This window comes from Pagrus pagrus (assembly GCF_965226575.1).
Source record: "Pagrus pagrus genome assembly, chromosome: 9".
NCBI classification, from domain to species: domain Eukaryota; kingdom Metazoa; phylum Chordata; class Actinopteri; order Spariformes; family Sparidae; genus Pagrus; species Pagrus pagrus.
The window spans coordinates 7384353-7407104 of NC_140193.1; the positions used below are offsets into that span (position 1 = coordinate 7384353).

General features: G+C 42.6%; 1 protein-coding gene across 6 annotated transcripts in view; it reads left to right on the forward strand.

Annotated features, from left to right (window-relative positions):
• The window catches only part of hdac4 (histone deacetylase 4), a 138070-nt gene that overhangs the window by 54350 nt on the left and 60968 nt on the right, over window positions 1-22752 (forward strand). The window contains exon 1 of one of the 6 annotated variants that reach the window (XM_084361263.1): window positions 14681-14925. The exons of the other annotated variants lie outside the window; for them this stretch is intronic. Within the exon in view, the coding sequence (XP_084217389.1) occupies window positions 14922-14925 (4 nt within the window). The 5' untranslated portion in view covers window positions 14681-14921. Of the gene's footprint in view, window positions 1-14680; window positions 14926-22752 lie in introns of those variants that run through there. 6 annotated transcript variants of the gene reach the window in all.

Genomic DNA, 22752 nt, shown 5'->3' on the forward strand with positions numbered 1-22752 from the left:
TTAATTTTCGTTAGCTCTCGCAAATTGCGCACATGTCCATTTTTCTGTCCGAAACAGAGCCGACATTGAGCTCGGCAGAATGTGAGGCGGGCGAGCAAGTTGATGAGAGAAGGATGGAGAGCTGTTCGCACAGGAAGTGGCAGACCTGTTGGCCAGCCCGACTGAACAGCCAATCTCTATTTAGAGTTGTCAATTATCTGTGTGCACTTAAGAACCTGAGAGAGAGAGAGAGAGAGGAAGACTGAGAGGAAGGTAAGATAAATGCGATGAATGGAGGGTGGGTGTGGGGTAGATGGAGACCGTAAAAAAAAAAGAGAGATGGAAAGAGAGAGAGAGTTGGGAGGAGAACAGCAATTTTGAGGAGAAGAGGGCCTGGATAAGTAGAAAAGGGGGGATGAGGAAAAGCACATTATGCAAATATCGGCAGGCTCATTAGCATTTCAAAACTCTGGAAAGGAAATCACGAAAAGTGGAGAGAAGCATATTTTTGGACGACGCCAAATTCATTCTCACTCTCTGGATCGCAAACTCTTTTCCTCTCTCTCTCTCTTTCTCTTGCTCGCCCTTACACTCGTCGCCACCCCTCTCTCATGCTTTTGCACTTAACGCCAGTCTCCTCTCTTATTTCCTAGTATGTGATTTCTGTGTCTGTGCTCACTCGGCCTCTGATTTTATGTGTATAGTAGGCATCTCAAGCTGGTCTACACACTCAGGGTTGCAAGGTTTCGACATGGTGCTGGAAACATGCTACAGTAGCATCACCTGATCATCTGGCCATAGTTTTTTCGCTGCACATTAATGGCTGAGTCTTCCCTTCCACTGCATCCCAAATGATTGACATCTGGTGACTGGGAAGACAATTGGTGGACACTTAACTAATTGACTAATCGTTTTGGAGCTACTTTGATGTTGACGTGACTCGAAGCTTGTTTCCACCAAGCAGTCTGGTTTCATTCAGTTCAGTCGGTTACACATCGGAATGGTTGTTTTTGAGTTTCCATTATCAAAAGTCGACGGTGTCAAAGATCCTGTTTCTTCACTGTTTCTTCTTTACTCTTCTGTTGAGGTACCGAGCACACTGATCCAATGAAAAATCAGTGTCGTCTCATTGTCTGCACTCTGATGTAGGATTTCCCAAACTACTGTTTTATTCAGTAGTCTTTTGTCTTGCAGCCTTCTGTCGAGTTAGGTTTGTTGTCTTGTTGTAATAAACAACAACATGTGTGTACTGTGTGTGTTGAGTGTTTGGTTGAGCAAGATAGAATGCGAGCAGAGCCGGAGAAAAAAGGTTACCAGGAGTTAAAAAACTCTGAAATCGATAAACTGGCCGATATACACACACTTTTTCACAAGATCTCTCAAATATGGTTATCAAACACCTGTGACAAAGATATAATGAAGGAGGGATGTGTTTTACTGTTAGAGATGACTGAAACAGTAAACTTCTCCGGGAATTTAATAATTATAAATGACCCCAAGCATCTTTTTCTGCATCACAATCTCTTCAAAAAGTTTCCACATCAGTGCATATCAGAATACATATATCCCAATACCAATATATCTGTGATAGGCCAATATCTGACAATAATATAGGCCACCTGTTATTGGTTGGGCTCAAATACGTTGTCATTCAAGCCTGAAGCCCAGCCATATCAACCCTACATACCGTTCTGTCCCTGTGCTCTCCTACATACCACTGTTGTAACGTCAGCTGGAACCAGTCATCAGCATTTTGTCCTACAGAACTGCTGTTTACTGTAAGTTTTAGAGACTAACAAGAGTGAAAATCTTTGAAGATCAGTTGTTTCCAAGACACTCAAACCACCCTATGGGGCTTCCAAAAATGATTGTTTTCCATATAAAAAGAAAAATTCTCATTTCCAGTTTCTCAGAGCCCAAAGCGACATCAGAGTCTTTTGCTCAACCAACAAAACAAACAAATTCTTACCTTGTAAAGAAGCTTGAATCAGGAAATGTTTCATATTTTTTGCTTGAAGAACGACTGAAACCATTTATTGATCATCAGAATAGTTGGCAATCATTTTTTGAGCAATCGTTGCAGCTCTACCGACAATCATTTTCATTCAGTTGTCAAAGTCACTTTTATTGCTCCCATTTCAGTGTTTGGTCTGAAGAAAAACACACTGATATCATGATTATGAAATATTCATTTTGTAATTATTATAAAAGTGATTAACAGTCAACGCCCTCTGCATCAAAGCTGTGATGACACTAGTCTATTTTTATAACTCGTATTTCTTTGCTTTGAATCTTCCTTTATTTACGTTTTTTTCTTTTTTAGGGGTGAATGCAGTGTGCATTCAACAATAAAAGATGTAATAAATGAGGACAGGAGATGGAAAAGCAGTTGAAAGGGGACTTGATTAGTGTTGAGCAGGGAGAGATCGAGGGTGAGGTGTGTTCCAGAGGACAGGCTGTCTGAGGTCACCATGACCGCGCGAAGACACTTGTCTGCCGGCCAGACCCCTGCTGCCTCCCTCCCCTACTCATTGGGTTTTGCAGTCGCGTGTGTTTGTGTGTGTGACTGAATGCTTGACCTAATCCTGACATTGTAAATATGCTATTTGCTTTTGTTCTGTGAATCTGAAAGACCATGCCCTACACAAAGATTTTGGGAGTTTGGCAGGCAGATTTTGAACTGCACCAACCTCAATTTCACCGCCTTGTCATCTGCATATTTTTTTTCTTTTCTGTGTGGTCTCTCGCCCCCTGATGTTTTCTGCTTTTGCTGCAGTCGATTCTCAAAATCTCACGGGTAAGAGAGACTTGCCCCAGGAAAAGTAGTATATATGGTGAGTCAAAACATTAAGTTCAATTAACATGCTTTTTTGCCAATAAATAATTTCACTTATTGATCATTTATTAAGCTTAAAAGCTGCAAGAAATGTTCCTATTCCAACAAAAGTAAAGTGTAGAGCAATGAGGCACAAAGGATTTACCCTTTGAACGCTGCAAAAGAAATGGTCCGTCCATGCCTACATTGGTATCTTCAAATGATTGTTATTCCTAAAATCTGTACAACCTATAACCCAAAAGGTTATGTAAGTCAATAGACAATAATATTGGCAAAAGTATTGAAATTGTGTCAAAAAAATACAAATCTGACATATTTTTTCATCAGATTTAGCCAAATAATCACTCAAACACATCGATCCAAAGCAATGAAATATTTAGAAACATGAACAAAATAGTTCTTAAAACACCATAAGTTAAATAAACTATGTAAATCTCTTTTGTTTTTGAGAAATGTTTTTTTGATGGCACCTGCATTACTATTTTTGCTTATTGTGGTGTTATTTCCGAAATTATGAAACAAAAAGACGGCTCTTACGCTGCAGGGCTCCATTATCCAGATTATTTAATGCACCAAAGTAGTGATGTTCTGATGAAGAGCAGGTTTGTGTTGAACATCACTACTTTAGTGTATTAAATCATTTGGATATTGGAGCCCTGCAGTTTAAGCGCTGTCTTTTGTTGTTTTGTGAACTCCGGGCACGTCGATCTCTCAGATTTCATGAGGGAGCAGTTGTCTGATGTCACACAAAAATGGCAGCATCCATGGGGAGGGGGTAAGGTGTATTTGTACTGCACAGTATTACAGTATTTGTATTAGGTGAGTGAATCAAATATGTGGGCATGAAAGGAGGCTGCACTGCTGAGGGTTCACTCGAGAGAACGCTTGCCAAACATCGTTTTGTTACGGTCAGCTTTTTTGTTGACTATAGGCGTCGTGCACCTGGAACACCTGGAGGACGGAAGTTGGATATTTCAACTTGGGAATAAGGAACAGGATCATGTGAATGCCGATCTTCAACAGCCAGTTAGGCGTCTCCAAATCAAGTTATTTACAAGGTTCCAGTCTTTTGAATCGTGAAGACTTCATTCTAATAGAAGAGTTGTGAATTCAAGTCTTACAACCCAACAGTGACAGACACAGTCGGCACCTGCTTGACTAGCCACTTCTTCTAATGGAAGACAACCTGTTTTGTATACACATGCTCACCAGGGAGCCCACACGGCCCTCAGGCCCCGGTGCCAGTTCCCCAGATGGGCCCCGAAAGCCCCCTACCACCCCCACGCACCCCCTGACCTGGCATGGTTTCCCTCTGCCTGGTGCCAGTTTGGTGTAGGCAGGAGTCGGTGGGCAGCTGCTTCTTTTCTGCTCAGCACCATCAGGCACACACACACACACACACACACACACACACACACACACACACACACACACACACACACTAACAACCATGTCAAACTCAGTGCCCAGGGGATTTTCCCAAATGCCTCTCTTGAACTGCTGATGAACTGAAATATAATCTCCTGTACTTTTCTTCACAACATCTTCTTGAATCCGTCTTCTTTACTTTCACTTGCACCTAACAGTTGAAGGAAAACCTCCATTTAGAATAAAAATGGTCCACAGCATGCACAATGTGCTGAAGCAGTAGGTTTGCAGGCAGACTGCTGAAGTAAACCTAAAGCTGTCAGGGAGCAGAGGTGAAATCAGATTTGATCCCGAGAGAAAGATTGGAGTTATAAAGGGAATACAAGACAGTGTACCAGTGCCTAATGATATCTACAGACATAGCCTGAGGTTGTGGCCTTCATGTCAACCCCGCTAAAAAGAGACACACACACACTCACATGCACGCGCTTCACGTTGGAGTCTAAGACAGTGTGGTAGAGTGCTCAGAGCCAGACTTGTTTTTGTCTTCCAGCAGAACAGGCAATGCTTTAACCTACTTTGTCTGCATCAGTGCCATTATCCTGACAGCTATAGCAGGTTGGACTATGTGTGTGTGACACAGAGGTTGTGTTCATGTGGATGTAGTAGAGGGAAAATAAAGATTTTACCATGTCATGAATTTTACATTTGGTCTGGTGTGTTTTGCCGTGTTGGCTGGTTGGCTCGGCTTTCGAGGACCTAGACGTCTGGAGACTTTTGGAGATTTGTGTTTGATGATTTGTTTTAAATTGTTGAATTTTTACTCTCAAAGAGCCCAAAAGGACAGACAGCTAAAGAACCAAGACATATACAGATTTTTTTATACATAAAGAAAAAATGTTATCATTAGTTTGAATTAGTCTTTGTGTATCTAAGCTTTATGTATGCTATCCAAATAATAAGATAATTGAGTTTAAATGAATATATTTGTGCTATCCAATCCCGTCTCCTCAATTCTTGGCTGATGAACTGGGCTCACTGTGTTTTTCATATTTACTGCGGCGGAAAACGGCTAACATGGTTACTCAAATTTGTTGTATTACCAACATATTTATTTGTTGTGAGGCGAGCGTCTTGTCCAGTTTCCCAGCAAGTTTATAAAATCCGAATGTGGCGAGATGGCTGCTTTCAAAATACTGGGTACACTTGTTCTCATTCACTGCCTCCCTCCACTACATCTTCCAAAAATATAAAAGTGTCATCAGCCTAATATTCGCCCATAATTCAATGCAAGAAAACGATGTTGCGGCGTAACTTTGGAACTTTATTGTCCAGCCGAGGCTGAAAAATCAACAATAAATCAATAAATACATTTGCAGGCTACAGTTTTGTGAAAGCTCCTGATTATGTTCTGTCATTACATCGATGCAGAATCTTCCAAGTCCGATTTGTCATGCATTTTAGAAATGGGACATTGGGAGCAGTTTATACTCTAAAGGAGCAGAACAGAGTTGTATAAAAACTGGATTGTGCAACACAACAAATATCCTCACTAGACAACTCACATACGTCTCGCAGATGTTGGCCTGATGATGCATGTGTTCCACATCTTGCCAACATCTTCCCAATTAGCAAATGCTCCCCATACTGTGTCTTTTCCATGTACCTGGGGCCAACGTCTGCAAGACGTATGTCTGCTTTTGCAGGATTTCTCCAATTTGGACTACCAGGGTCTCAGGCAGGGCCTTTCTGTGCAGAGTTTGCATGTCTGCGTGGGTTCCTCCCAAAATCCAAGACAAAAGTGTGGTTAATCGGTTACTCTTAATTGTCCGTAGGTGTGAATGTGAGCGTGAATCCTTGTTTGTCCCTATATGTCAGCCCTGTGATGAACTGCCGACTTATCCAGGGTGTATCCCGTCGTCGCTGGGATCGGCTCCAGCCCCCCCGTGACCCTGAAAAGGATAAGCGGTTTAAGATAATGGATAGATGGATGGGCCTCAGCTCCTTCATAGGTCGCTACTGTCCAGATGCTTTGCAATAGGTCTGCACATCAAAGTTCACCTAGGTTGAAATCTGAAAAGACCAAATATCCAAGTCGATTTGCCATGAGATGATGAACAATCACCATCCACTGTAAGTGCTGAAATGCAACCAGCCCAGCAGTTTTCAGTTTGCTTGATTTTTACTTGTTGATGTGGTTTCTGTTACCTTCCCCTTCGGCATTTTAAGACGGATATCTCACTATCTTGGTATCTTCTGTGGCACACCGACAGGTGATTGAATAAGCAGGCACATATAAAGCTAGATATCCAGAGGTTGTAAAATTTGTGAATTTACAGTGTGTCTGTGCAGATGTGAAGACGGACAGAATAATATTATGCACATTTGACTCTGGCCATGCTTTGCCCTTTCACTTCCTCTTAAACTCGCTTGTTAATGCAGAGGTGTGTTGTGTAAAGGCTTTTAAAAGCCCTAGCTGGACCGTATGAGTCCAGAGGAGTTCTCTGGAAGTTATCTATTATGGATGACCACTCCAGGGTTCAGACCTTTGCTTTGCGCTCGCAAGGGGTTTGCTAGCTTCTGGCCAACAACACCACCATGACCAGAGGCGGGCCTTCCACTTGTCCGGGAAGAGGAGTTCATTACAGCCAATCCCACAGCCTAATGGCTACAGCGTGGTGGTCAGTGATAGACTGTAGTTTACCACAAACTCATTTAAGAGAAGAAATAGACCTTGGTTTGCTGTGTGCAACCAAGTTTTGTAAGTGGAAGAACTTGCTGAAAGTCATTGTGAATAGACTCAGGTTTTTATACAAGTGGAGAGATGAGTTCAAGAATAGACTGTCTCCTCTGCAGTTAAACACAATAAACAAGCCTCCACAAGTAGATACGTCATCAAGCACAGACTATTGTTTAAAAACTGGAGAAAAGCCAAGATCCGTTACATAAATGATTATCACCAGATCCACATCAGGATAAAGTAGATTTTCTGTTTTAGTCAGGCTGTTTTTTCACACAGTATGAGTCCTGGAGCTTTTTCTGTCATGGCGTACACCTGAACCCGTCTGTCTTTTTGATGCACTCCATTTATATCTGTATCCGTCTTTACCGTCTGTACTACCTCTATGTCTGTTTACATCCCAACGAAATATTGATGAGGTCCATTTTAGGCAGGTTGCTATAATCTGCACTGCACATTACGAGTTTGTGGGTCTAGCATTAATGCACAGGGCCATCCCTGTGACCCATGTGATTTAAAGTGCACAGGGATCAGTGTGGTGAGCTGACATCTCTCATAAGTTCAGTTTAGCATCGCCGACAGCTAATGGCTCTCTGTCTGCTGCGAACTCGGCACAGACTGGGAAGGCATTACCATTGAGACGGAAGGAGAGGGCGTAAAATATGAATGAACGGAGCTCCCCGCTGCAGCCAAGAGCTCAAAACATCTCTTTGTCTTTCCTCGTCTGGGTTTTTAAGAAGCTGTTTTCGAAGCCTTTGAAGGTCTGTCTTCAGAGCAGTTAGGAGCTGATCGCTGTTATTAGTGTTATTGTAGAGCTTGTTAACTCCACCTGATAAAAAATTGATCTGAGGATTGTGTGAACTCTCGTTGTTAGTTTATACAGCAGAACCGAGCACTGAATTTGCTTATCAGAACTGTTATAGAAGGATAGAACATAGTACAGATATAAACTCAGGCAGTCCTGAGTCTCCGGTTTCCCTTTTTTAATGATGATTACATGCTACCACCACCTTGTAATATGGAGAGTTACTACCTGTAATGCAGCCGCAGAACGTACGAGCTAGTTGGCCGTCAGATTTTGTCTTTGCGATGTGTTCAAGTGTAACTTTTTGACCTAGACACAAGCAACAAGAGGCAACCAGCGTCAGCTTTTGTTGTCGGTTCGGTGAGTCTGAGATGAGTGGGTAAACTTCTTGTGTTTTCCCCTTAGTTCAGTTTGTTTTCACTAAAAGCCTGTCTGAGCCTGTGTCTGAGGTGGAACAGAGAAAGTAAACAATGGAAGAAATGAAGATGGTAATTTCTGCCCAAATATAAAGAAAACAATGTACCCTGTCGCTCGTCCAAGTCAGACCTCGATTCATTCCTCTTCCTCCAAAGGGTCTCTGTGTCATCTGGGTCTGCAACCCCTGTAGATCTGCCCAAATGAATTGTGCCACGGGGTAAAACTAAGCAAAGCTGGCTTTAACTGGACTAAACAATGCCCGTTTGAAAACACCCAGAGCAACATAACTTAACAATGTTTGTTTGTGCATTAGCTTTGCCTGTTTGTGTAAGACATGAGAAGAAATGCCTTCTCAGAAGGAGTCGCTGCTCATAAATAAGGATTATGAACATGTTTTTATAGCCATATTTATACCATGACACAAAACACACATATGCTGGTTGATTCTCTGGAAATTAGATTACAATCACTTCACAGACCAAACAACCAGAACAGATTATTTATTTCTTTATTAATCCAGCAAATTAAAGACTAAACAAACCGATCACAATTCTGGTGAATCATTATTGTTACAGAGCGGTCTCTTTCCCATGTGTTTCCAACATTATCTGATGCAGTACTTCCAAGCCTGGGTGGTTGTGAGGCAGTAAACTAGCAGAAAAAACATATTTCTGCCTCACAGAATGAGGTTTATCTTTCCGACTTTCCCTCTAAACTCTGATTTATCTAATAACAAATCAGCTATTCGGGTCTTTTTCTGAAATCAAACAAAGGAAAATCACTCTTTGGTTGGAGTGCTTACAATATGTGGAGATAAGCCCGTGGTTAAGAGCGATCGCTTTTGTTTTTAGGGGCCACGAGCCAAAACCTGATATCATTAGAGATGTAAAAAGGGATGGTTTTCTTGTGTGGAAATGTTTTTTTCAAAGTCTCTAGTGGTTTCTTATAGGTTTCGCTGTATATATATCATCACATCTGACAACTCTACAAATAAATAGTCCACAGCCCAGTGGGACAGCAGCTCTGTTATATTCTAGCTGCGTGACTGGAGTTTGTATTTGTGTGTGTGTGTTTGTGTGTTTGTGTGTTTGTCTGTGTGTGTGTGTGTGAGAGAGAGAGAGAGAAGCCAACAACTCACATGTTTATATAGCTATGGCATTGATTCCTGTTGTTTTTCATGGAAACATACTGCACAATAAGCACTTTCTCATTTTTAAATGCACCTGGAACGACTTTGTTTTTAGGTCTTCAGCATAAAGGCGCTCATCTTATCCAAAAGCAGTAAAATACATAACATATATAAATTGCTTTTTTTAAAGCGACTATGGAATATTTTCAAGCATCGAGCCTGTTTACACGTTTAATATCTGCTCCGCCTGTACTTTTTTTTTAAATTAACATATTTAAAGAAATTGAGAGCATTTGTTAGCTATGCAAGAACAGGCCAATGACAGCTGAAAACACTGACCCATAACACAGCTGAGCGCTCACGACTCTCTCCCTGTGCTGATCTGTTAAGCCTTTTAAAATATTCTTTAATAACCTCCAGTCTGTTGCCATGTATTGGCTTAGTAAGGGAAGTGGCAGAATATGCGAGGGAGAAAGTACACGGTTTTGGCACGAGTTGTTTTACACTTCAGCAGTGTTTTATAGCAGTATGAGATGAAGACATGAGAGGGTAGTACTGTAAAAGGGTGGGCGCTCGTATTCTGCATGAACTGAGCATGTTCTGATTGGTGTTAGGAAATGTATTGCATCACCTAAATCTGATTTTATTTGACAAAGAAAGGTATTTAAAAGAAAAAGGATCATTTTAGGAAGTTTAATGATTGAAATTTTAGATTTACTATCTGTATTTTGAGATCCCCGGTGATGCTCCTCAATGAAAGGAGGAGACGGAGAGGGAGAGAGAAAGGGGGAGAGAGACGTGAAGGGGGGTTGTAGAGAGAGTGTGTATTATAAATAACCCAAATCAATAATAAACGACACAGTATCTCACATATTTGGAGTCGGGTCTGGGGTTCTCAGGGGAGATGGATGAAAAAAGCAACCCCCCCCCACCCTCTTCCTCCCACCAACCCCCTGTCACAGTGGAGAGGAGGGGGGTGACAAGAGCATACGAAGGTACAAAAATAAGAGTTGCTATCTTTTTTTTTCTCTCTCCCTCTCGAGCACGAACCAGCTTGTGGTTATGGTTTTGCATGCGCGCTTGTGTATGCGCACATGTGTGTGTACATTACGAGGCGGACACGTCCATTATTTATTCATCAGCCCTGTCTGCCAGGCTGCCACACTGTGTATTTCAGCATGCCTCGCAATCATTATGCCACATGCATTATTTAACGCACACGCGCACGCTGACTCTGATGCAGATAGCTACACGAGCTATTTATCTCGGATATGCTCACTTATCACCTCGTCTGCTTCTCTCGCTGACTGTTGCAAATGACTGCACAAGCCCTCTTCCACATACACCTTCGTCGGCTCATCATCAGGTCACGCACACCACACCTGCACAGGTTTCATAATGCTGTCATTCATAGATTTTGTTTTCATATAATGTGCACACACTCCCTACTCATGAAGTCCCTCAGCCCCGGCACGTGGTGTCTGTGTATGTTGACTTGTAGCGTCGTCACATGCTGGTGGTCGTGTCATGCACTCCGACAGGTGACAGGTTTAACCCTTACAGCTGTGCCGATGTGGAGATGGTTATTTATAGTAATAATAATAATGATAACTTAATTAACATAGCACCTTTGAAAACATAGCACTAATGGATACAGTTGTACAGTAGTAAGAAAACAAATGACTGAGTATACACCATAAGAAGGCTTTTTTATATAAAAATAAGCTGAAGTTGCTCGCCTGAGATCCTCAGGTAGGCAGTTCAACAAGAGACGAACTCTTATTTTAAAAGCCCGGTCACCTTTTGTGAAGAGACGTGACTGTCAGGAGGGACACCGCTGAGGATGTAAGGTTATGTACAGGGTCGCAGGGAGTCAGTAAGACAGAAATATATTGCAGTTAGGGCCCAAACCCAGCTGAGCTTTATGCAATAAAGTCTTGAAATCAATTCTCAAAGTGAGAGGCAACCAGTAAAGAGAGGCAAGAGGTAATGTGTTTTTGTTTGTTGGAGTCAACTGTTGGCAGCAGGTCACATCCATAAAGACGTGAGAACATTCATAAAAACAATATTGAAAAAGGAAGAGGATATATGTTGTGTTTCTCAGATGCTTCACATTCTCGTCTGTGCTCTCTTTGTCTTGAGATTATTTTAAGTGTAATGTTAAAGTTGCATGTTTTGTAACTGTTGTGCAAATTCAGTGTAAAATCTTGTGTAACATGCATTTCATCTAAACTTGTTCCTGTGCCTGGTGATAAACTGTCAGTCTTCAACGTCTGCAAAGTGTTCTCGTGTATGCTGTGTCATGGCCCTCCAAAAATACACTTTGAAAAGCTGTGCACATGTGTGTCACTGATCAGTTTTTGTTTGCCAAGCTGTCAGTCGCTGCTCTGACCTTTGACCATGTTACCCACCATCTTACCTAATGTCCATACATTGATTTTTCCTGCAAAGTTCATGCGGTGCTCTTCTGCTTTAGCTCCGCAGTCTGGTCACCGCCCTCCCCCAGAGTGATCCTAAAAAGGTGTTTGTGTGCGTGTGTGTATGCCATTGTGGTTTGGGCTGAGCAGCGCTCGCTGTTATCAGTGTCATGGCTGCATGAAGCTTAGCTAAGCCTTTGACGTCAACAGCACACAACGAGCTGATAACGCAGACTTTTATCGCAGCCAGGTGTGTGGGTGTGTTGTCTGATCAAACAAAACTTGGCTTCCTGGATTCTACGCTGAACTTCAAAAATAGCTCCTGCAAACACATACATACAAAACACACACGCACATATTCGATTAGGAAATGTGTGCACGAAATCAGTGCATTTACATGAACTCTGATAATGTAATTACCGACGGGTTTACTGAAGCAAACAGCATGTAAACAGTCAAACCAGTCAGCCTTTATTGAGTAAAGAAACATCTGTGTACTTTGCCTCATTTCTGTTTCTTTAACATGTTTGCATATGCCTGACAAAAAGGGAAGTGAAAGCATCACGGAGAAATTAGTGACATCAGCGGGAGCAATATAAACAGGACTACACTGTGATTCATATTCCAGCAGAACTCTGACTTAAACTTAAAGTGAAAGTAAATAAATATAAGTCTGTTTCCTTGTCCTGAGACTTCACAAGACTCTCCCTCACTCTGCTGTCGGGTCTGTTTTTCTGATAGGACGGGCCAAATAAGACCTAAATCATTCGTAATCTTCAGCCTGAGCAGGGGTCTGATTAGTGTTGGTGCACGTCCTTCAGTAAGTATTTTGCAAAATATTCACACTTTGGGAAAAATCCAAATACATGGTAGTGACAAGGGAGGACAGTCAGGTTATTGCATTGGAAGTATTGATCAGTGTCACGTGGGAGTAAACGATCCTTCCATGTTGAGTTGCTGTCCAGTGCCTTTCTTTAACTGTGCTTCTTGTATGTATATCCTGTCTTTGGACTCTCCTGAGCCTGTCCCAGGTGTGTTCACTTCAAAACATGTTTGTTTATTGGCTGATTTACGGATATTGGAGTATCTTGCCTGTTTCCCTTCACTCCTGTTGGCTGAGTCTCAAACCGCCCATTGATATGACAGCGAGGCATATGTCAGGTGTCGCCCCCGGAGGAGCACTCGTCAGTAGTGGACTCTGATGCCACTCGATAGGCGAGTCCTTAATTGCGCCTCATTATCTTTCAATCCAAAGCCCATCACTCATCTGCAACACACTTCTCAGGCGTGCATGTATGGATCTGTCTCTACTCCGATTAGGGCTGCGCCTAACTGTTATTTTCAATATTGAATAATCTGCAGATTATTTTCTAAATTAATCATTTTATCATTGGTTTACAAAACGTTGTCAGTCCCAGCTTCTCAAAGTCCAAAGTGATGTTTTTAGATGTCTTGGTCTATAAAGTCAAAGTCAGTTTTAATATGATTTAAAAAAGACAAGCAGGACATTTGCATATTTGAAAGACTGAAAAAATATGTTTTGACATTTTTGCATCAAGAAATTACCGTAAAGATTCTTCAGTTATCATCATAGTTGGAGATATCAGTCACAATATCAGATTTTCATGACACGTGATTGTCACGGCTGAAAGATTCCCTAAAATGATATTATCATGACATACACGCACTGCTGGTAGAGTGTCTTGCTGTTGTCGGTCGTCTTTTCCTCTGACGTGTTTTTTTTTTTGCAGCAGTAGTGGCCACACAATTTGTAACCAGCTAGCTACTAACTGCATCTTTGCCTTTGTAATTTTTCCGTTTTATGGCGGGTAGCAAGCAGCGTTAAGGTGCATTATCACCATCTACTATGACTGACAGAAAAAATGATCTCTAGTTTCTTTCCATCGACTAATCAATGTGTTGACTCATTGTTTCAGCTAAATATTTAGTTTAGATTTTTTGATGGCCATTTAGAGCTTCCGTCCCCCAACTACAACATTTTTTCAGAATACACCTCACCCTTCAAAGGCAGATCATTTGTAAAATTGTGACTTAAATTGAGGAATTACTTTCAAAAAGACCTGAGAAAATATGAAACTGCCAACATACAGTTTTCAAAACCTGCTGAGAATGAATTCAAACCCTAGCTGTAAGCATCATTTGTTGTGTGTGCAGTAGTGGACTCAAGATCGCTCTTAGTCCTTTTTCTCAAGGTCTCGGCCACATTTTTATTAGGTCTTGTCTCGGTTTCATACAAAGAGGACTCTGGAATTTATTTCAAGACCAGTCAGGAGCAAAATGGCAGAGATATCACTGTATTGAATAATTGTTTGCTACATTCTGTACTTCGTGATGGTTTCTATGGGAAGAAAAGAGTCACCCAGAAAATCTGATGCTTTCACGAAAAAATGTTGGTTAGGTCAATGACAAAGCGCTTAAAAGCAGTGATGAATGAAGGTAGTTAAGCTGAATTCAGCTGCTTCGGTGGTTTGCAAAGTGTTCCAGTTGCGAGGCCGAGCAGCAAACCATTATCATCAAGTCAACTTCTCAACAACTGTCTGTTCTGTTGGGCTGCTGCTGCTGGTGTGTAGGAGGCTTTTAGGTAGAGATGATCCAGAAATGTGTGTGCGTGTGCAACAAGTAACACACATCAAGAAATGTGGGCAACAACAGCAAAAAAAAAAACATGGAGAAGCAGAGGTGGTTCATAAAAGCTCAGCGTTTGTCTAGTCAAATGAGAATGTGGTCACAATCTGACGCCCTCAGCCTCTCTGCTCGTCGGCGTGTTAGCAAAGACAGAGAGAGGGAGAGACTCCCATAAAATGCTCAACATGCCTGAGACTGCCCTCTGATGTCACTGAGAGAGAGAGAGAGGGAGGGAGGGAGGGAGGGAGAGTGGGAGGGGACCGGAGGAACAGAGGGAGGGAGAGCGAGTGGCAGCCGGAGGGCAGAGCGAAAGCACGTCAGTGAGAGAAGCGGTGGAGTGAGAGACGGAGAGTGTGAAAGACAGGCAGGGAGAGAGGTCTGTTCTCACTACCAGAGGAACCAGGTCGGTCCGCTGTGTCTGTCGCGCTGCAGTGGACTTTTTACAGCTCTGCTCAGAGTCGCACTTTTTTGGCTACCAACACACACTTTCTCTCTCTGTTAGATACTGCACACCACACACACACTCACACACACTCACACACACACACACAAGAGCACAACAAGCGGACAGCACGGCACAACTGATGGGTAAGAGCTCCTGTTGTTACTGTGTGTTGTAGCTGTTTTAGATTAGTAGTTGTATCAATAGTGAGTTGTGTGTGTGTGTGTGTGTGTGTGCTGATGAACTGTACTGTGTTGCATCATGTTTAGTCAGCTTGTACTGTATGTGTGTGATCCCCGGGCATGTGTTTATATAAACTCATTTCGCCTGTGGATATGTGACTGTGTGTGTGTGTTCACTTGAGGAGAGAGTGAGTGTGTGTGTGTGCGTGTGTGTGTGTGTGTGTGGACATGTTCATTTGCTGTGTGGGTGTGCAGCTTCGAGTAGCGGCAGTGTTTATTGAGTGGTACTGATGTATGGAGACTCAGCAGCCTTTAACTGAATGGAGCAGATGGCTGCGTCTGTTCCTCCACACAGCCTATTGTGTAATGTGTGTGTGTGTGTTTGTGTTTATGCCTCTGCGCGTATGAAAGTTTGTGTTCTTGTACAAAACGAGGGATTTAATAGGAAAAAAATGCTTTTCACAGGACAAATCTTCACTGTTGTTGCTCAGTTCGTCAAGAAAATGACATTTCCTGAATATTCCTGATTTTTAAGTTCCTACAAAAGAAGCTCATAAAACTGTTGAATCTTTAGAGTAAAACCTTTTTTTTCTTGATTAGATTTCTTTGCTATATTTCATTTTCAGCTCTTGCATGGTTTCATAACAAGGGTTTGGTTTGTGTTTTGGTTGGGGGCCAGTGCGCCTGCAGTGTGACCATGTGGCTCCACGTCTCTCCACCTTTGGTTTGTGCGTCTGTCTTTTATGCAGTTGAGGTTTCAATCACCGGAAGATTGTCTCGTTTGAAAAGGTCAGTCGATCTCTGTGCACCCCACGCAAAACATCATCCCTTTTATAATGTTTTAAAGGATTTCGATGAGTTGCCTTCAGCCGCTTTAACGCTGACCAGCTGTCCTCGGAGACACAGAGCGGAGGGGATGAAGAAAACAAAGAGGTGCTGACGTACAGTACAACAAACTGTCAGGCTCCAGGGACATGCAGTGACATATATCAACATGCACACACACCCATCCCGGACTCGGTTAAGCGCTGAGCTGAATGCACATGCAGGCCATGTGTTGAATTAGTTGCCTACCATCATTGGTCCTTCCTCAATCTCTAGCCCCACCCCCTCCTCCGCTGTCCAACCAACCACTGGCCACAATCCCACCAGTCGCCATGGTGTTTGCCTCCCTCCTCTGCCATGCCAGCACCTGTGTGTGTGTGCGTGTGTGTGTTTGTGAGTGGGTGTGTGGGTAGCACTATGTCAGCAATTACTATTCATTCTTAATCTGCAGGCACTACGCTGCTATCACTTTTTATTTTTGCGCGCAGCTCAAACACACCCTGCTGAGACATGCACGCGCTGAGTCAAACATGCATGGGGTTTGGTCTGAGTGCAGAGATGCCCGGTGGGGCGAGGAGCTCCCTCGGGAATCCTGCTCTATAAATAACTCCCTCTGTGTGTGATCCATGATCTTAGTCCGATGAGGGGAGAGGGGGATGAGAGGAGGGAGGGAGGGAGGGAGGGGAAGAGGCAGAGATGGAGGGACACGGGAGAGTGATGGATGAATAGATGAGGGACAGAAAATAGGAGGCACGGGCTGACATTTCAGCAGCCGTGTTGTTTGTGTCCGCTTTTGGTGAGTTCAGCCAGAGTTGACATCATCTTGCCTGTCGTGGGGAAACCTCTCATCTCAGCGGGATTCTCACAAAGTACACATAATTTCCCGTTTATCTTACTTCCGCCCCTCATTGCTTTAATGGTCCTCCATGGCTTTAATGGCTCCGCATTTGCACCACACTTAGAGCCTACTGTATACATATGGAAACGAACCAGTTGTCGGTGTCGTGGTAATGATTTAAGAAAATGAGCGTGTGGTTTTGTGTCGCGCACAAACAGCACTCAGTCTTTGTTACAAACGATGTCCCGACCCGCTCAGCCACGCTGGCAGCAGGAATGTTTGCATTATAATGTCCGCCGCTGTCAGGGTGAGCCAGCCCGAGCCTCCACCTCTCCTCCCGTTGGCTCGGCTGCATACCCTCATGCCACATTCACAGAGTGCCATCCTTGTAAGCTCGGCTAATTACTTCACAGGTGCCTTCACCCTGCTGGGCGCTCTATGTGGCCCTGTTTGTCTGCCGCCATTCACAACGCTTTGTTTACTGTAAACAGGCCTGTGAGGATTGTTATTCAGAGAGCTGCCGTCGTTTCTGTCGTGATAAAACTGCAACAGGACTGCCATCCTGCAGGGCCATGTAAGCTTGACCGGGAACTGTCTGACAGACGTGGCACGGATATGTTTCCTGTGCGCCGTCAAATCTTTTGACAACAACCTTTAAATTAAACCTTTAAGAGCAGAGCCGTCTGAGTAATTGGAGTCTGTCTCGTGGAAAAACACTGGTACAGCTTAGAGGCAGTAATTGATCAGATCACAACAGCAGGTTTTGATAAATGTTGATTTTGAAAAATTATATTTTTCCCATCTCGTATCACCAGTTTGTCTGAAACAACTCTACACCCTAAAAACCTCTGATCCAAAGGCTTCCCTCTTTAAGCACAGTTCACGATCAGCAGATGGAGTAATTAGTAATGAAGCGCTTGAAATCGTGCTGAAATCAGGTCTATCAACATAAATCTTGTAGTTGTCCTGCTTGTTTTCACGCCACAAACGAACCGCACCAGAGTCTGCTTGGAAGCGAACCGATCCCCACCTTTTCGAGCAGTCTCCGTCCGGTCCGCACTAACCTCGAAAATACAGCAGGGTCCATCTTAACCAAACCAAAAACAGTAGGTGTGAAAGCACCCTTAAAAGCCTGTCTGTGTGGTTCTGGTACAGACTGTAGTGTTGACACATAGCAGAAATACTAAGACTGCAACTTACGATTTTTTTTTTGACCAGACGACAAACTTGATCAGTTACCTTTGTGCTCTATAAAGTGTCAGTAAATGGTGAAAAATGTCAGATCAGTGTATCCTAAAGCCTAAGATGACGTCCTTGAATGTCTCGTTTTGTCCACAGCCTAAAGATCATCAGTTTACTGTCACAGAAGAGTAAAGACACCAGAAAATATTCACATTTAAGGAACTTAAAGGAAAGGAAGGAAAGGAAAAGCAGATCAATTAAATGCATCAAGATGATCAAAAGATCTGAGCTCCGAAATAACTGTGTAGCTAATATCACAACAAGCATTCGGCCGTGGCACTAGTACAGTGTTAATGTGTCAGTCGGTGTGGGTAGCCTCTGAGTAGCTGGTCTGAGCAGTGTTTTCACCGCCCTGCTCTTCCTCTCCATCTCTCTCCCTCTGTGCCACCTGATGTAGCTCCTCAGCTTGAGCATAAGTGGCTGTAATGGTTTTTTTTTCTGCCTTCGCTTCAGCCGTTGATCACTGGTCCATGAGTGACCGCTCGCGTTAACACAAAACATGCAGATAGAAATGCAAGATTTGAATTTATTTCATTGGTCTCCGAGGATGAATGCACACACATATATTAACAATTCCTCCAGGAGATACAGTAATAAATTAAACAACAAGTGTACATTATACGGGCACAGTGTATGTGTGTCTGTGCTCTTCTGTCCTTGTTGTGCATTGACTTCATTGCTCCGGTCAAAACTGCTTTCATCCAAGTGGGTGCAGCTCAGGTTGTTTATTCAGATCAGGTGACACAGTTTTGGTCAAAATGTGAGGTTATGACTGCTTTTCCATGTGTTCAGGCCTCTTATCACAGGTGCACGGAGTCATTTTGGTGGCTTTAGTTGGTAAGGGCACTCACCTTTGCCTGCGTGTTGTATGCATCATGAAATCATCCTCTTTGTAAATGTTTATGTCGGATATCTCGATATGAGCTAGCACGTGATCTCTGCTGTAAATATATAAGTTTGTTTGTTTGAAGCAGAATTTGTTTGGGCCTCGCAAAGAGACCTGTTATTGTTGTTTTAATTCATAGTGGAAGTCATACATTTTTGTATGGAGGACTGTTGCGTGTTGCAGCGTAGGAGCAGAATGTTTACGTTGTTTGTTTTGTAGTTAGCGGGGCCGGGAGCCCCGTTTTGTCTGTGAAAACAAACGGCCCTTGTGAAGCCTGTGGCATGCATACAGAGTAAGACACTCGGGGGACCGTATATAAATAGTGTGAGGTTCAGAGCAAGTGCTAGGCAAACTCCGATCTATATGGGAAAATATACAGTAGAAAAGACGCTAATTGAGGTGACGCTCTGTGCTTGTTTGGCACTGAGGTGCTAGAATAGCTGGCGCCGGGATCCCTCCGAAGGGACACAAACGTATAGTGACCCTGCGTTTCAAGTGCACCGACCCAGCAAAAGGTTTTGTTTGTTTGACCTGTTTGTTTACTGCTTATTAAATATGTGTGCAACCGGTTGACAGGCATGTGTGCGCAAATGCATTCATGTACAGCAAATGTGAGAGGTGGTGAGCTGAAAATTTACCATGGTTCACTTGGAGAGGCTTTGTTTGGACAACACGGATAATTGGCACCGATTGTTGGGAGCGAGGACAAACAATGTGGTTGTCTTTCCATATGCCTGTTAGCCTGGAAGTGAATCAAACAAGTTTGTGGGTCAAAGGTCCAGGAATCATTTTAACACGCACGTATGCACACGGCTTCGCCATCGGTACATGTGTGACGGCTTTAATCCTTGAAAACATTTGGGCCAGAATTGGGTCAAGCTGCTTAATAGACGTTGATAAAAGTTTGTTGACTCTGTGAATCAAATCCTCACACTTCACTTTATGAATCACTGTGTGACTTCCCCAAGTGGTTACTTTCATTCAGAAAAATCTTTCTTGTGTTACAAGTTCTCTGAAATGAAATGTTCAGATATGCTAATCAAGCAGTATCTAATTAAAATGTGCAGTTTTGCTTGTATTTCCAGAACAGAAATAAAGAAAGATGGGGGACAAAGTTGTTGTTTCATTGTGTTGACATATGAGAGTCAGAGGTTTTCACAGAGATACATACACATACACCAAACTATAAGTATTAGTGTGGTGATTACTTTAATAGTTTAACTAGTAGATATCATTGCTTACATTAAGACAAATATGTAAATACATTTTTAGATATGCAAATGATGCATTATCTAATTAAAAATGTGCTCATTCACATATGTTTCCAGAACAGAAATCCGACCGTTGGATAAAGCCAGGTTCAAAATTCTTGTTTCATTTTGTTGACATATTAGAGTCAGAGGTTTTCCCATATGAAACATTGGATATCTCCTTTTAGAAAATACTGTCAACAGCCGTAAAAATACATTTTCTCCATGTTTTTAGGAATAAAATGTTCTATTAATCAGGCTTTGAATGATATATGAGCAAACTCCTCCGTAAAGACCTTCAGAATATAAATAGGAATAAAACTGCAGTGTTTGGTTCATGTAAGCGCTGCTAAAGTTTAGATTTATGGCTCAGAAACGTTTATATATGCAAATATGGTAATCTAATTAAATATTCATAAACTAAAATGAACACCTACATGTTTATTTTGGACATTGTCTGGAAGAAGTTGTGTTATTGAAGCAAAAAAAGACCAAAATCTCAAAATTGTCCAGTGCATGAAAAAACAGTTTCAGTGTCTGCCTTTGAAAAAAAGCTCTTTCATCTTTTCAAAGTAAGAGTTCGAAACAAAAAGTAGTCCATCTTTCAAACAAGTCCTTAGAAGTATAGTGACACAATTACACACTCAGACACACACAAACACATACACCAGTGAAGCACCAGCATGTCTGGCCCGGGCCACACCCTTTTCTTCTCCCCCTGCTGTCCCGTCGGGTGGTGTTAAGTTTCCTCCCGCACTGAAAACCTGCCCGGTACCAAAGATGTCATTGGCTATCTCAGCAAGTAACTGCAACTCCATCGCAAACCTCATTGGTCACTGGGGATGCCACGACATCCATGATAGGTCGGAGATGCTCTCCACTGGTTTTAGGGTATTGATGACTGGCAGAGGGGCTTGGCGTGGTGCAAGGTGGTTCTCTACGGAGCAGATATCGATCTGAAAAGGCTGGAGGATACACGGGAGGGTTTGATGTTGAGTTCAGATATCGAGCACAAATTGAGAACTGATTTGGTTACATGAGTTTGAAGATTTTGTCATGCAAAGCTCCTGTTTAACTCCAGCTTTCACTTGTTTATCTGTATACAGCCTCATGGATCTGTCACACACCTACACATATAAAGCTACAGTGTCCCATTTCTAATTGTGCCAGTTTTAGACGGAAAAATGAAGCCTGCAAGCATTTAAAATAAATAAAGTAGCGTGTTGACAGTGTTTGATCACAACATGCTTTATTCCACTTATCAAGGCTTTAAAGTCGGCAAACGTTTTGTTTGCATTTGTTCCTGCTTCCCTGGCGTTGTGTGGCCGGGTTATACTAATGTTCATGCTAAGCTCGCTGTGTTGTTTGCTTGTTTTGGAGAAATAATCTGATCGCACTAATACTCTGGTTTTTGCATGTCAACCATGTGGATGTAGCCGTTCCATGTGTTTGCTCTTAGTATCCATGTTTCAACAGCACCACTGGCCTGTCCTACTTCACAGGATTATTCAGACGGAGCAGAATAAATGATGCAGATTGAATGCTACATACGCAGAGAAACGTGTTTCATTTGTTCATTGGTCCCCGTCTATCTAAGCCTGTGTTTTTCTCTAACTCTTGGTCAGTTTGCTTCCCCACCTCACTCCTTGTGTTCCTTGCCAGTCGGTGCCCCAGTGCTTCTTTGGTTTGTACTTTATTTAGTTTTTGTATTTTTGTAGTTCTTGTAGTTCACTGATTTGCCCCTGCCTAATTTATGGGTTTTTTGCTAGCTGCCTTTTTGTTTCTTGCATTTTGACTTTTGGATTTTGGACTTTATGTTAATATAGCTCACTTTTTGTTCTGTTACGTGCCTGCCTGTGTGTCTTGCATTTCTTATTGTGTTAACCATAACATTCATGATAATTCTAATAATTATTTCCATCTATAATACGTCCAATAATTGTGAAGCTGCTCATCACAATTTCCCAAAGCACATAACGACATCTTCAAATTCTATAAAGTCTATAACTCAAAGAACCGTCATCTACTAACGTAAATGACAAAGAAAAGCAGCAAATTCTCACATTTAAGAAGCAGAAACCAGCAAGTGTTGCTTGAAAAATGACATGATGATGATATGGTTAAACGATGTGTGGATTTTGTGCAGTTCTTTTTTTTTTGCCTATTTTCTCTCGGGTGTGTGAAGGCACTGGGAATCCATCTCTAACAACATCAGACACAACTCTGCTTTGTCTGTAGCCGATACTGTGTGTACACACGGCGCACAAACGTACAGCACGCTGTCAGCATTCCACTCGCAGCGAGCAAAATGTAGTGTTCACATACACACAGTGGAAACTCACACATGCACAAGTACACACAGTGAGTCCTGCATGCGTGTCAGCAAATCCCTGCCGCAAAACTCATGTTTCAGGGGATTGTTTTTGCTCTCTGCTGCCATGTTTCATCATTCAGCCCGTGTGTGTGTGTGTGTGTCTGTGTGTGTGTGTGTGTGTGTGTGCATGGGCCTGTCGTCTTCGTCATCTGCGTAGAGAAAGTGTGCGAAAGTGTGTGTACAGGGTTTCTCTGAGAATGTTGTTTTCCATAGATGGTGTATAAACAGTGTATAAGCGAGGCTTCCTATACACGCTGCTGCCACCCCTCTGATCCGAGCCTCTCTAAATCACAGACACATTTGTGTTTTTAGTGTTTTTGCTAATGCTCTTACCCAATGTGTACAACTCTAAAACAGGCTTAAGCCTCTAGTTTGC